The 14,099-nt window shown below is 44.7% G+C and overlaps 1 protein-coding gene across 12 annotated transcripts in view; it reads left to right on the top strand.

Moving 5' to 3' along the window:
- Positions 1-14,099, top strand: part of USP54 (ubiquitin specific peptidase 54) — a 270,452-nt gene that overhangs the window by 176,433 nt on the left and 79,920 nt on the right. For all 12 annotated transcript variants that reach the window (XM_075130691.1, XM_075130690.1, XM_075130688.1 and 9 more), the window contains one exon: positions 755-860. In XM_075130691.1, the coding sequence (XP_074986792.1) occupies positions 755-860 (106 nt within the window). The remainder of the gene's footprint in view (positions 1-754; positions 861-14,099) is intronic.

Genomic DNA, 14,099 nt, shown 5'->3' with positions numbered 1-14,099 from the left:
ATAAAAACCATGCTTGGTTTATGTACGTTCTTACACGTTGCTTATAATAAAACTGTTAACTTTAAAATATATGCATCCAATGAAGTGGGTATTCACCCACGAAAGCTTATGCTCCAATACGTCTGTTAGTCTGTAAAGTGCCACAGGACTCTTTGCCACTTTTACAGATCCAGACTAACACAGCTACCCCTCTGATATTTAAAATATAATTTACTTTTTTCCACTAATGCTGTTTGTTTCCTTTTTGCAATCTTTCAGCTTGAACAGTGCAATTAAATATCTGCTTCACTGTTGCTTATAATTTCATCTGTAAGATTTTACCTTTAGAAGGTCTTGTGCAACAGCATAATACTGGTGTGGTTGGGTTGCAAATTCTGTAGGGAAGCACTTATTTGCTGTAAAAATGTGTTTTAATTGGAAGTTAAATATTCCTTGAAACATTTCTATTAAGTTTTCTCTTAAAATCTCAAATTTGAAGCCAAACTTGAGTTTTCTATCATCTCTCTTTAAACTTCCCATTTTCTTTCTGCAACATAGTCACAGAAAATGCATGAATCTACCACTGAAACATATCTGTTTTACACATTAAAATATTTTCAAAATAAATAAAAATTAATTGCAAAAATAAGCAATTTAAAATATTATAGTTTTTACTTTTTCAGCTTTCTAATTATGGCATAAATGCTAAATGAAAATGTGTATTTATTCAACTTTTTAACAAACTTTTCTCCTCTATGCTGTCCTTGAACTGAAGCAATCAAGCTATTTGCATGCTGGAGCGACGAGAGAAACCCACTCCAGATATGTTTGGAGAGTTACTGCAGAATGCCAGCACCATGGGAGACCTGCGAAACTGTCCGGTTAGTATGCTTAGCTTGACTTTTTAACAGAAGCAAAAGACAGAAGAGGGCTAGTAGTGTCTGCTGTTATGTGCCTCTGACTACAAAGGGTTTTAAAGATTTAGCTCATCACAATGCTAGAGGCGTCAGAGATGGATGGACCAATTTTCTTTGTGGGTAAGACTTCCAGTAGGTTTTATGACCCTTCGGGTATGGGAAAAGAAAAGCTGTTATCTGTGCCCACTCTTTGACAGCTGGAATTGCTGGGACATAAATTATGGATCGAGGTAAGAGAAGAGAGCAGACATTGTGAGGAGTAGGAGTTAGAAAATCTCATCCAAAGAAACTGAAATGACATTATTGGAGGGCTATTTTATGTTGGAGCACTCTTAGCATATAGTCACCTGACATTTGCTGGGAGAGCAATACAGCAGTACACAGACAATCCAGGAAGTTTTTGGAGAGTGTTGGGGACAACTTCCTGGTGCAACTACTGGAGGAACCAACCAGGGGCCGTTCTCCTCTTGACCTCCTGCTTACAAGCAGAGAAGAATTGGTAGGGGAAGTAGAAGTGGGTGGCAGCCTGGGGAGCAGTGACAATGAGATGGTTGAGTTCAGGATGCTCACAAAAGGAAGAAAGGAGAGTAGCAAAATACGGACCCTGGACTTCAGAAAAGCAGGCTTTGACTCCATTAGGGAACTGATGGGCAGGATCCCCTGGGAGGCTAATATGGGGGGAACAGGAGTCCAGGAAAGCTGGCTGTATTTTAAAGAAGCTTTATTGAGGGTGCAGGAACAAACCATCCTGATATGCAGAAAGAATAGCAAATATGGCAGGTGGCCAGCTTGGCTTAACAGTGAAATCTTTGGTGAGCTTAAACACAAAAAGGAAGCTTACAAGAAGTGGAAACTTGGTCAGATGACTAGGGAGGAGTATAAAAATATTGCTCGAACATTCAGGGGTGTAATCAGGAAGGCTAAAACACAACTGGAGTTGCACTAGCAGGGGGAAATGAAGGGTAACAAGAAGGGTTTCTACACGTACGTTAGGAATAAGAAAAAGGTCAGGGAAAGTGTGGGACCCTTACTGAATGGGGGAGGCAACCTAGTGACAGATGATGATTTCAACTGGGCTCACATGTTTCAGTATAAGAAATGGAACTGTGCATTTCTCTTGGGGCATGTCATTAAAGGGCCTTTGGAGTGGAGAAGAAGTAAAAGCATAAATTAGGAGGTTTGAGAAAAACTGGTATTTAACCTTGTAAAAGCAGTTCTTTGCACATGTCCAGCTAGCCTTCATGTACTGTGCTACCACAAGCCATACAAAAATACAGTTGGATTCTTTTAAGTTCAACCTATGGCAGTGAATGGAATTTGAGGATATCTATTTATTTAATTTTATAAATGTAAATGGTGTTTTGCAGCACAAATGGGGTGAGATTCCTTACCCATAAGAGCTTACAGTCTAAGGGTATGTCTACACTACGGAATAAGGTCGAATTTATAGAAGTCGTTTTTTTTAGAAATCGGTTTTATATATTCGAGTGTGTGTGTCCCCACAGAAAATGCTCTAAGTGCATTAACTTGGCGGAGTGCTTCCACAGTACCGAGGCTAGAGTCGACTTCCGGAGCATTGCACTGTGGATAGCTATCCCACAGGTCCCGCAGTCTCCGCTGCCCATTGGAATTCTGGGTTGAGATCCCAATGCCTGATGGGGCTAAAACATTGTCGCGGGTGGTTCTGGGTACATATCGTCAGGCCCCCGTTCCCTCCCTCCCTCCGTGAAAGCAAGGGCAAACAATCGTTTTGCGCCTTTTTTCTGTGCGGACACCATACCAAGGCAAGCATGGAGGCCGCTCAGCTCACTTTGGCAATTAGGAGCACATTAAACACCACACGCATTATCCAGCAGTATATGCAGCACCAGAACCTGGCAAAGCGATACTGGGCGAGGAGGCGACGTCAGCGCGGTCACGTGAGTGATCAGGACATGGACACAGATTTCTCTGAAAGCATGGGCCCTGCCAATGCATGCATCATGGTGCTAATGGGGCAGGTTCATGCTGTGGAACGCTGATTCTGGGCTCGGGAAACAAGCACAGACTGGTGGGACCGCATAATGTTGCAGGTCTGGGATGATTCCCAGTGGCTGCGAAACTTTCGCATGCGTAAGGGCACTTTCATGGAACTTTGTGACTTGCTTTCCCCTGCCCTGAGGCGCATGAATACCAAGATGAGAGCAGCCCGCACAGTTGAGAAGTGAGTGGCGATAGCCCTGTGGAAGCTTGCAACGCCAGACAGCTACCGGTCAGTTGGGAATCAATTTGGAGTGGGCAAATCTACTGTGGGGGCTGCTGTGATGCAAGTAGCCCACGCAATCAAAGATCTGCTGATATCAAGGGTAGTGACCCTAGGAAATGTGCAGGTCATAGTGGATGGCTTTGCTGCAATGGGATTCCCTAACTGTGGTGGGGCCATAGACGGAACCCATATCCCTATCTTGGCACCGGAGCACCAAGCCACCGAGTACATAAACAGCAAGGGGTACTTTTCGATAGTGCTGCAAGCTCTGGTGGATCACAAGGGACGTTTCACCAACATCAACGTGGGATAGCCGGGAAAGGTACATGACGCTCGCATCTTCAGGAACTCTGGTCTGTTTCAAAAGCTGCAGGAAGGGACTTTCTTCCCAGACCAGAAAATAACTGTTGGGGATGTTGAAATGCCTATATGTATCCTTGGGGACCCAGCCTACCCCTTAATGCCATGGCTCATGAAGCCATACACAGGCAGCCTGGACAGTAGTCAGGAGCTGTTCAACTACAGGCTGAGCAAGTGCAGAATGGTGGTAGAATGTGCATTTGGACGTTTAAAGGCGCGCTGGTGCAGTTTACTGACTCGCTTAGACCTCAGCGAAACCAATATTCCCATTGTTATTACTGCTTGCTGTGTGCTCCACAATCTCTGTGAGAGTAAGGGGGAGACTTTTATGGCGGGGTGGGAGGTTGAGGCAAATCGCCTGGCTGCTGGTTACGCACAGCCAGACACCAGGGTGGTTAGAAGAGCACAGGAGGGCGCGGTACGCATCAGAGAAGCTTTGAAAACCAGTTTCATGACTGGCCAGCCTACGGTGTGAAAGTTCTGTTTGTTTCTCCTTGATGAAACCCCCCGCCCCTTGGTTCACTCTACTTCCCTGTAAGCTAACCACCCGCCCCTCCTCCCTTCAATCACCGCTTGCAGAGGCAATTAAGTCATTGTTGCTTCACATTCATGCATTCTTTATTCATTCATCACACAAATAGGGGGATGACTACCAAGGTAGCCCAGGAGGGGTGGTGGAGGAGGGAAGGAAAATGCCACATAGCACTTTAAAAGTTTACAACTTTAAAATTTATTGAATGACAGCCTTCTTTTTTTTGGGCAATCCTCTGTGGTGGAGTGGCTGGTTGGCCGGAGGCCCCCCCACCGCGTTCTTGGGCGTCTGGGTGTGGAGGCTATGGAACTTGGGGAGGAGGGCGGTTGGTTACAGAGGGGCTGTAGTGACAGTCTGTGCTCCAGCTGCCTTTGCTGCAGCTCAACCATGCACTGGAGCATACTGGTTTGGTCCTCCAGCAGCCTCAGCATTGAATCCTGCCTCCTCTCATCACGCTGCCGCCACATTTGAGCTTCAGCCCTCTCTTCAGCCCGCCACTTACTCTCTTCAGCCCGCCACCTCTCCTCCCGGTCATTTTGTGCTTTCCTGCACTCTGACATTATTTGCCTCCACGCATTCGTCTGTGCTCTGTCAGTGTGGGAGGACAGCATGAGCTCGGAGAACATTTCATCGCGAGTGCGTTTTTTTTTTCTTTCTAAGCTTCACTAGCCTCTGGGAAGGAGAAGATCCTGTGATCATTGAAACACATGCAGCTGGTGGAGAAAAAAAAAGGGAGAGCGGTATTTAAAAAGACAGATTTTATAAAACAGTGGCTACACTCTTTCAGGGTAAACCTTGCTGTTAACTTTACATACATAGCACATGTGCTTTCGTTACAAGGTCGCATTTTGCCTCCCCCCACCGCGTGGCTACCCCCTCAACCTTCCCCCCTCCCTGTGGCTAACAGCGGGGAACATTTCTGTTTAGCCACAGGCAAAGAGCCCAGCAGGAATGGGCTCCTCTGAGTGTCCCCTGAAGAAAAGCACTCTATTTCAACCAGGTGACCATGAATTATATCTCACTCTCCTGAGGATAACACAGAGAGATAAAGAACGGATGTTGTTTGAATGCCAGCAAACATACACTGCAATGCTTTGTTCTACAATGATTCCCGAGTACATGTTTTGGCCTGGAGTGGTAAAGTGTCCTACCATGAAGGACGCAATAAGGCTGCCCTCCCCAGAAACCTTTTGCAAAGGCTTTAGGAGTACATCTAGGAGAACCGCGAATGCCAGGGCAAAGTAATCCTTTCACATGCTTGCTTTTAAACCATGTATAGTATTTTAAAAGGTACACTCACCAGAGGTCCCTTCTCCGCCTGCTGGGTCCAGGAGGCAGCCTTGGGTGGGTTCGGGGGGTACTGGCTCCAGGTCCAGGGTGAGAAACAGTTCCTGGCTGTCGGGAAAACCGGTTTCTCCGCTTGCTTGCTGTGAGCTATCTACAACCTCCTCCTCCTCATCATCTTCTTCGTCCCCAAAACCTGCTTCCGTATTGCCTCCATCTCCATTGAAGGAGTCAAACAACACGGCTGGGGTAGTGGTTGCTGAACCCCCTAAAATGGCATGCAGCTCATCATAGAAGCGGCATGTTTGGGGCTCTGACCCGGAGCGGCCGTTCGCCTCTCTGGTTTTCTGGTAGGCTTGCCTCAGCTCCTTCAGTTTCACGCGGCACTGCTTCGGGTCCCTGTTATGGCCTCTGTCCTTCATGCCCTGGGAGATTTTGACAAAGGTTTTGGCATTTCGAAAACTGGAACGGAGTTCTGATAGCACGGATTCCTCTCCCCAAACAGCGATCAGATCCCGTACCTCCCGTTCGGTCCATGCTGGAGCTCTTTTGCGATTCTGGGACTCCATCATGGTCACCTGTGCTGATGAGCTCTGCATGGTCACCTGCAGCTTGCCACGCTGGCCAAACAGGAAATGAGATTTAAAAGTTCGCGGTTCTTTTCCTGTCTACCTGGCCAGTGCATCTGAGTTGAGAGTGCTGTCCAGAGCGGTCACAATGGAGCACTCTGGCATAGCTCCCGGAGGCCAATACCATCGAATTGTGTCCACAGTACCCCAAATTCGAGCCGGCAAGGTCGATTTAAGCGCTAATCCACTTGTCAGGGGTGGAGTAAGGAAATCGATTTTAAGAGCCCTTTAAGTCGAAATAAAGGGCTTCATTGTGTGGACGGGTGCAGGTTTACATCGATTTAACGCTGCTAAATTCGACCTCAACTCCTAGTGTAGACCAGGGCTAAGGCCATGATCCTGCAAAGTCTTTTGCATGTGCTTAACTTGAAGTACATACAGGGTCAGGACCTGAATTAGTAGCTAGGAGAAGGATGGGCAAACTTCTTGATGCATTTTGGTGACTATAAGCCACTGTTGTAAATTATTGCTGCTGTTAAAAATATAGCTTTGTGTACTCTTGGGATACGAATCTTGTCAGATCCTCAGTGGAGTTTAGTGGTTAACCTTTGTGAGGAGAAGGAGAAGAAACTGGCATTGATTGTAGCAGGAATTGTAACAACTGCACTAACCAAGGCTGTGTCAGCATTTCCATTTTAACCCTTTTATTTTCAGTTGCTTATAACTTTCCGAAACTTTCACCTTTCTGACTGAAATTTTCAAGCTTAGTTTCTGTCAAAGATGAATGTCTCCTTTTTGGAAAGTTGGAGTAAAAATGCTTCGGCTCTTTGAGAATGAAAGTAGATGAATATATATTTTTCACATTTAAAAAATTGGCAAGCTTTTATCAGTTCAATCAAAATATGGAAAGTCATAATTTAGTAAGAATATAGCCTTTGTGGAAGACAAGAGCCCTTTGATTTATCTGGTGTGAATTCTTTGGTTTGACTAAATCGTTTGCTGATCGCTTCCCCTTCTTCTGTTGTTATCCTCATCTTACTTTTTGGCTTGTTTATTTAACATTCTGGGGAACCATCCTGAGGTGGCTTAGTTAAAAGTAGCACCTCCTGTAATGCAAGATATGAATCACTGTATCAGGACTCAGCATTCCTTCCTCTCTATCAGAAAGTTATGAATTTAGTTGTGCTCCTTCAGTATAGCTCAGTAGCACTTCAAACCAATGGGAGAAGAGAGGAAGAGAATAGCAGGTAAGGCAATTCAGTTGCCCCGAGGGAGACCACACAAATTCCTGTAGTTAACGTCAGCCACCTGAATGACATTTGGAAAATAGAATATATGTGTCCTTCTCTCTCCCTAAGATGTAAATATCCCAGTGTTTGGAAAAAGGCTTCCCCCCCACCCCTTTGCTTTTGGCTGACTTATTACTAACCCCCAAAAAGATGACATGGAAATCTCAAGCTATGCTCTCTTGGGTTGTTTGGACTGAAAGATGCTGTAGTGAAGCTTGCAAAGAGAATCCTGATGATTTAATCTTATAAAGATTAAACCACCTTTGTAAATTGCTGTTGAGAGGAAGAGGTCATAGAATCATAGAATATCAGGGTTGGAAGGGACCTCAGGAGGTCATCTAGTCCAACCCCCTGCTCAAAGCAGGACCAATCCCCAATTTTTGCCAGAGATTGCAAATGGCCCCCTCAAGGATTGAACTCACAACCCTGGGTTTAGGAGGCCAATGCTCAAACCACTGAGCTATCCCTCCCCCCATCCCCACTTTATCTTTCATTCCCTGGATAAAGTGTCAGGAGTGATTAGATTCAGTGGTGAAACAGGCCTCTTGGCGATGAGAAGCCTTTTATGAAAAGGGTTTTTTGTCCTGAGAATCTGTGCAAAGCAGCCTAAAGTGACCTGACATTGAGGGTGGTGAAGGTGATACAGTGACTCTGGCAAGGCTAAATAGAAAGCTTTTTAATTTTGTATCACTTGTTGGAATTGCAGTTCTCTTATTTTGGATGGGAAACTTTTTTCCAGGGTGTTGAAAATGCTCCTGATCGCAGCCCTTTTGTGTGTGTATGTGTGTGTGTGTGCTTGTATGTGTACGTGTACTTGCACAAAAAATTATTTTATTATTTATTTATTTAGGAAATATTAACAGGTTTACAAATCCTTGCCACATAAGTATCAGAAACAAAATGGTAATGATTACAACAGTGAGCTCATGTTTAAAGAGAACATTTATACAGGAAAGTAGTCATCAAATCTCTGTTTAACAGGATGTTACCATATTACAGAGTGAGCATGGATTTTATTAGATTGAATGAAATCTCCGATTACACATACTCAACACAGGTATCTCCATCAAATGTTAATATTTAAAAAAATTGGACAGGTGTGCTATTTTTTTTGCAGATGAATATACTTGTCTGAGTGCTGAATAAAAGGTAACCAAATATCTAAGTATCTATTTGTCCTCTGTTTTGCTGGGTACATAATTGATGCATTATTTTTTCCGTAACAACCTCCCGTATTTTTTTTTAACTGTTCCTCTATGGTTGGACTATTTTTCTTTTTACATAGAGAAGCTATCAGTAGCTGAGCAGCTACTAGCTGATTAATTCTCTATTTCCTTTTGTATGCCCATTGCTACTAGGAAGCCCAAAGAGGATTACCAAAGGGTCATTTGATAATAAATATCCAATACATTGTGATATTTGGTTACAGATTGCATCCCAGTACTCCCTAATGACTGGACATAGCCACAATATGTGCATAAAATCTCCTCTTTCACAATTTCTCCAATATTTGTCCCTATTCAATCTCTCTCTATTTTTTAAACTGTCTGGTGTGAGGAATTATTGGAACAGTATCTTAAATAAATTTTCTTGTTGAGTGATTGCATTTGTCCATTCTACTGCAGGTGTCTGTGAACTCCACTTCACAATTGGAAAGCTTTTACCCTTAGCAGGTTTCAGAGTAACAGCAGTGTAACCTATTTCCCCTTGTTTTTTCCAAACCCCCTCTCCCCCCCCGACGTTCTTGTTAAACCCTGGATTTGTGCTGGAAATGGCCCAACTTGATTATCATACACATTGTAAGGAGAGTGATCACTTTAGATAAGCTATTACGAGCAGGAGAGTGGGGTGGGGGGAGAGAAAATCTTTTGTAGTGGTAAACACCCATTTTTTCATGCTTTGTGTGTATAAAAAGATCTTCTATACTTTCCACAGTATGCATCCGATGAAGTGAGCTGTAGCTCACGAAAGCTTATGCTCAAATAAATTGGTTAGTCTCTAAGGTGCCACAAGTACTCCTTTTCTTTTTACCCTTAGCAGTACCCATCAGGGCTGCTTCAGCATCCTCTGCTGTCTCACATACATCGTGCAGGCTTAAAGGTGTGAGCTGCCCCATACTCCCCTTTGTTCCTTCCTACCACCTGTGATGGCTGTTGGATCTCCCTATCCTTGCTAGTTGAAGTCTTTCTTAGTAACTGTATATAATATCATGTATAGTCAGTACAGTTAGTTGGCAAATATTAAAGAGTTTCTTTTGTTTTTGTTGTTTTGGTGGATTCCAGCACCCAGTTTGGGTACCAGCCTCAATACCAGAGGTATGCTGTGCTTTCCGGGTTGCAAGCTCTGCCACTCTTGCAGCAAGGCTATGCCAAATAGTGACCCTCACCCTAGCTGCCTTAAGTGCTTCGGGGAGGCTCATGTGAGCAATAAATATGGTATTTGTAAGGGCTTTAAGCCCTGTTTGAAAAAAGGCAGGGCAGCCAGATTGAAATATCTGCTCATGGAATTGGCGCTATGGCCTCCACCTGAGCCCTCTTCATTGATCTGGGTACTGAACACCTCAGAGTCTGTCAACGCACCTCCAGCTCTTCTGGAATCGAGAGGCAGGTCGGCGTGTCTTGTACCGAAGAAGAGGCATCAGAAATTGGACTCAGTACTGGGGTTGTTGAGGGAATCAAAGAAGATGAACTCTGCTAAGGAGTCGAGAGGGCGTTCAAAGAGGAAGCACTCCCCCGTGCATATCTCTAAATGGGAGTTTGTTGACTCCAGAGCCCAGTGGGGCCTTTAAAGACTGACTCCCAAAGCTCCTTCACTGGCATCTCCTCATGTCTTGGTACCGCATACTATCTTCCTGGTACTGTCTACTTCTGAGGCCTTTGAAGCTGTGAGAGAGCTGTTGGAACCTCTTGGTGCCGATGTCACCAGTTCTTCAAGAGGCTTGTCCAGCACCAGTGCCCAGGATACTGCCTCCTATGCCTTCATCTCCACACCGACCAGCTCCACTGGATGCAGCCATCAGGGCACCAGTGAGGCCAGCACTGTCTAGAGGAAAGCCACAGAAGATATCCCTGGTTCCATTAGAATCTGAGCTGCCTTCTCTGATATCGACTAGTATGGCACTGCCTTGGTCTCAAGGAGAAGCTTCGTCATCATCAGGCTTTGAAGTAGGTTCCTATGTGTCCCAATACAGCTGGTCCCTTCAGGAGGGATATGCCACCTGTCTGCCCTGGTTTCTGTCCCAGTTCCAGCAGGGACCCTGGTTTCTGTCCCAGTTTCAGGAGGGATCCTTGGGCTAAGCGTAGCTGGGTCCAGTGCCATACCAGTGGCCCTTCTGGAACCTGTGGGGTCCCTCCCCAGTCAATAACAGCTCTGCAGCCATGTCAGCTGGCTCCATCTTCTGAGCGTTGGAAGCATCATTGCCACAAGCATTGTAGCATTTGTACTGAGCCCGGCACTGAGCAGGATCCCTCTTGCAAGCAGCTACAAGAGGACCAGAAGCTGACACAGTTGTGTCGGAGCCTATTTCTCCATCTCTCGATGATTTTAAGACTCAGCAGCAGCTGTTGAGGAAGCTGACTATGGCACTTGATATCCACCCAGAGGAGGTCCGGGAAAAATCCCTCTAGCTGGTGGACATTATAACATCTGAGGCCTCAGTTAGACTAGTGCTGCCAATAAATGAGGTTATCTTAGAGCCTATCAAGATCCTTTGTGACTTGCTTTTAACTTTACGTGCTTAAGAACATAATTTTCTGGTACAGATATATAACTCCTTGCATGGTACAGGTACATACATTTCACAGTGATATTGATGATCAGTGTGTCACTGGCTTTCATTTGAAATCTCACATTATGGTCTTTGGTGAACCAGAATATACATACCAGAACCAGAAGATTTCTGGAGCCCCGCTAAGTTGGCACTAAGAGTTCTTAGGTCGCACCAGTGTTTGTTTAGGTTAGAGTGCCCCCCAGTCCACTGCTGCCTTGAATATTTGGAACATCTAGTCCAGAGGTTCTGCAACTGTGGTCCATGGATCTCCAGTGGTCTGTGAGCTCCATTCAGGTGGTCCTTGGATAGTTCCCTCTAATGTGTACGCCTGTGCGGCCGCACATGAGCAAATGAAGGACACAGACGTGGCTCCACTAATTAGGTGCCTGGACCGTGGAGAAGACGCACATGTAAGGTGATCTGGTGGCCTTGGCAAAAATAGGGTGTAGGTGGGAGGGGGTAGTGGGGTGAGATGGGGGGAATTTGGGACGTACAGGGCTGCGGCAGCCAGAGAAAGAGGTGACTTTCCCCAGCTCCAGGGCTGCAGCTGCCAGAGAGAGATGGCCCTCCTTCCCAGCCCCAGCTCGGGGGCTGCTGCGATGTGGGAGAGAGGGAGAGACCCCTCTCCTTCCCAGCCCCAGTTTGGGGGCTGCCGCAACGGGGGAGAATGGGCACATCCATCACATTAGAAAGGTAAAACTACTGATATGAAAATATGAGTTGTATGCTTTTATTTGTAGAACAAAAAAAGTTAATTATTAAGGTTTTTTTATATCGCACTTTTATCCCAAACGCTTTACAATAGTTAGCTAATGGTACAAACAACATTTGGAAAGATCGTTAAGTAGTCCTCTAAGACCCTCAGCAATTTTCAAGTGGTCCACAGAAAAAAAAAGTTTGAGAACTGCTGATTAATAGGACCGTACCAAGTATCTGCACTCACACTTGCTCTTTATTTACTCCGTGTACATTCTGATAACATCGTCTGTTTTCCTGCTAGGGTGTTATGGATGATCACAGAAAGATTTTGAAACCAGAAAGATATCTTTGGCAAAATAACAGGTTTCAGAGTAACAGCCGTGTTAATCTGTATTCGCATTTTCCACAGTATGCATCCGATGAAGTGAACTGTAGCTCACAAAAGCTTATGCTCAAATAAATTGGTTAGTCTCTAAGGTGCCACAAGTACTCCTTTTCTTTTTGGCAAAATATTAATTTTGACTGTGGCAGTTCTTCCTAACCAAGAAATTGCATACATCTGTCAGCATCCCAGATCTTTTTTCACATGCTAAAGTAATAGTTTAACATTTAAACTGTAGAGCTCTTCTGGGTTGTTTGAGATTTGAATTCCCAGGTATTTATAGAATTTGTTGCCCATTCATATCCAAATGCTTTATAGAGGATTGACTTTTTAGAATCTGGCAAATTTGTAGCTAGCTTTTCAGATTTGGCATAATTTACTTTAAATCCAGATGCTTTCCCAAGTCATACATTTATATAGAAACTAATTTTAGGGAAATACAGTAATTTTGTTTATACAAAATTTTTGTATCTGCATATAAAGATATTTTCTGATGTGTTCCTGCAAGTTTTGTTCCTGTGATAGGTAGGTTCATTGTTCCTGTATCTCCTGGGCAAAAGGTTTCATGATCTCTGCAAAAAATAAAAATAACAATGGAGATCCCTGCGTAGTCCCTCTATGCAATTCAAACATGGTAAATTTAACCACATTAATTCTCCCAGCTCCTTTTGGGCTCAGGTTAAGAACAGTTATCCATTTAAGCAACTGAGGGCCAATGTCAATATTGGACAGGACTTGAATGAGTCGAAAGAATAGTAAATGATGAGTCGAAAGAATAGTAAATATGGCAGGCGACCAGCTTGGCTTAATAGTGAAATCCTAGCGGATCTTAAACATAAAAAAGAAGCTTACAAGAAGTGTAAGGTTGGACATATGACCAGGGAAGAGTATAAAAATATTGCTCGGGCATGTAGGAATGAAATCAGGAGGGCCAAATCTCACCTGGAGCTGCAGCTAGCGAGAGATGTCAAGAGTAACAAGAAGAGTTTCTTCAGGTATGTTGGCAACAAGAAGAAAGCCAAGGAAAGTGTGGGCCCCTTACTGAATGAGGGAGGCAACCTAGTGACAGAGGATGTGGAAAAAGCTAATGTACTCAGTGCTTTTTTTGCCTCTGTCTTCACTAACAAGGTCAGCTCCCAGACTGCTGCGCTGGGCATCACAAAATGGGGAAGAGATGGCCAGCCCTCTGTGGAGATAGAGGTGGTTAGGGACTATTTAGAAAAGCTGGATGTGCACAAGTCCATGGGGCCGGACGAGTTGCATCTGAGAGTGCTGAAGGAATTGGCGGCTGTGATTGCAGAGCCATTGGCCATTATCTTTGAAAACTCGTGGCGAACCGGGGAAGTCCCGGATGACTGGAAAAAGGCTAATATAGTGCCAATCTTTAAAAAAGGGAAGAAGGAGGATCCTGGGAACTACAGGCCAGTCAGCCTCACCTCAGTCCCTGGAAAAATCATGGAGCAGGTCCTCAAAGAATCAATCCTGAAGCACTTGCATGAGAGGAAGGTGATCAGGAACAGCCAGCATGGATTCACCAAAGGAAGGTCATGCCTGACTAATCTAATCGCCTTTTATGATGAGACTACTGGTTCTGTGGATGAAGGGAAAGCAGTGGATGTATTGTTTCTTGACTTTAGCAAAGCTTTTGACACGGTCTCCCACAGTATTCTTGTCAGCAAGTTAAGGAAGTATGGGCTGGATGAATGCACTATAAGGTGGGTAGAAAGCTGGCTAGATTGTCGGGCTCAACGGGTAGTGATCAATGGCTCCATGTCTAGTTGGCAGCCGGTATCAAGTGGAGTGCCCCAAGGGTCGGTCCTGGGGCCGGTTTTGTTCAATATCTTCATAAATGATCTGGAGGATGGTGTGGATTGCACTCTCAGCAAATTTGCGGATGATACTAAACTGGGAGGAGTATGGGTTGGACTAGATGACCTTCTGGGGTCCCTTCCAACCCTGATATTCTATGATTCTATGAAACAGAAAGTTCCCCTCTGTTCCATAAAAGGCTTTCTCTGCATCAAGTGATAAGAAAGTAAATGAATCCTTTTTTACCTGGCATTATGGATGATTC

This window comes from Caretta caretta, chromosome 7 (assembly GCF_965140235.1).
Source record: "Caretta caretta isolate rCarCar2 chromosome 7, rCarCar1.hap1, whole genome shotgun sequence".
NCBI classification, from domain to species: Eukaryota; Metazoa; Chordata; order Testudines; family Cheloniidae; genus Caretta; species Caretta caretta.
This window is presented reverse-complemented; position numbering and strand designations above follow the sequence as displayed.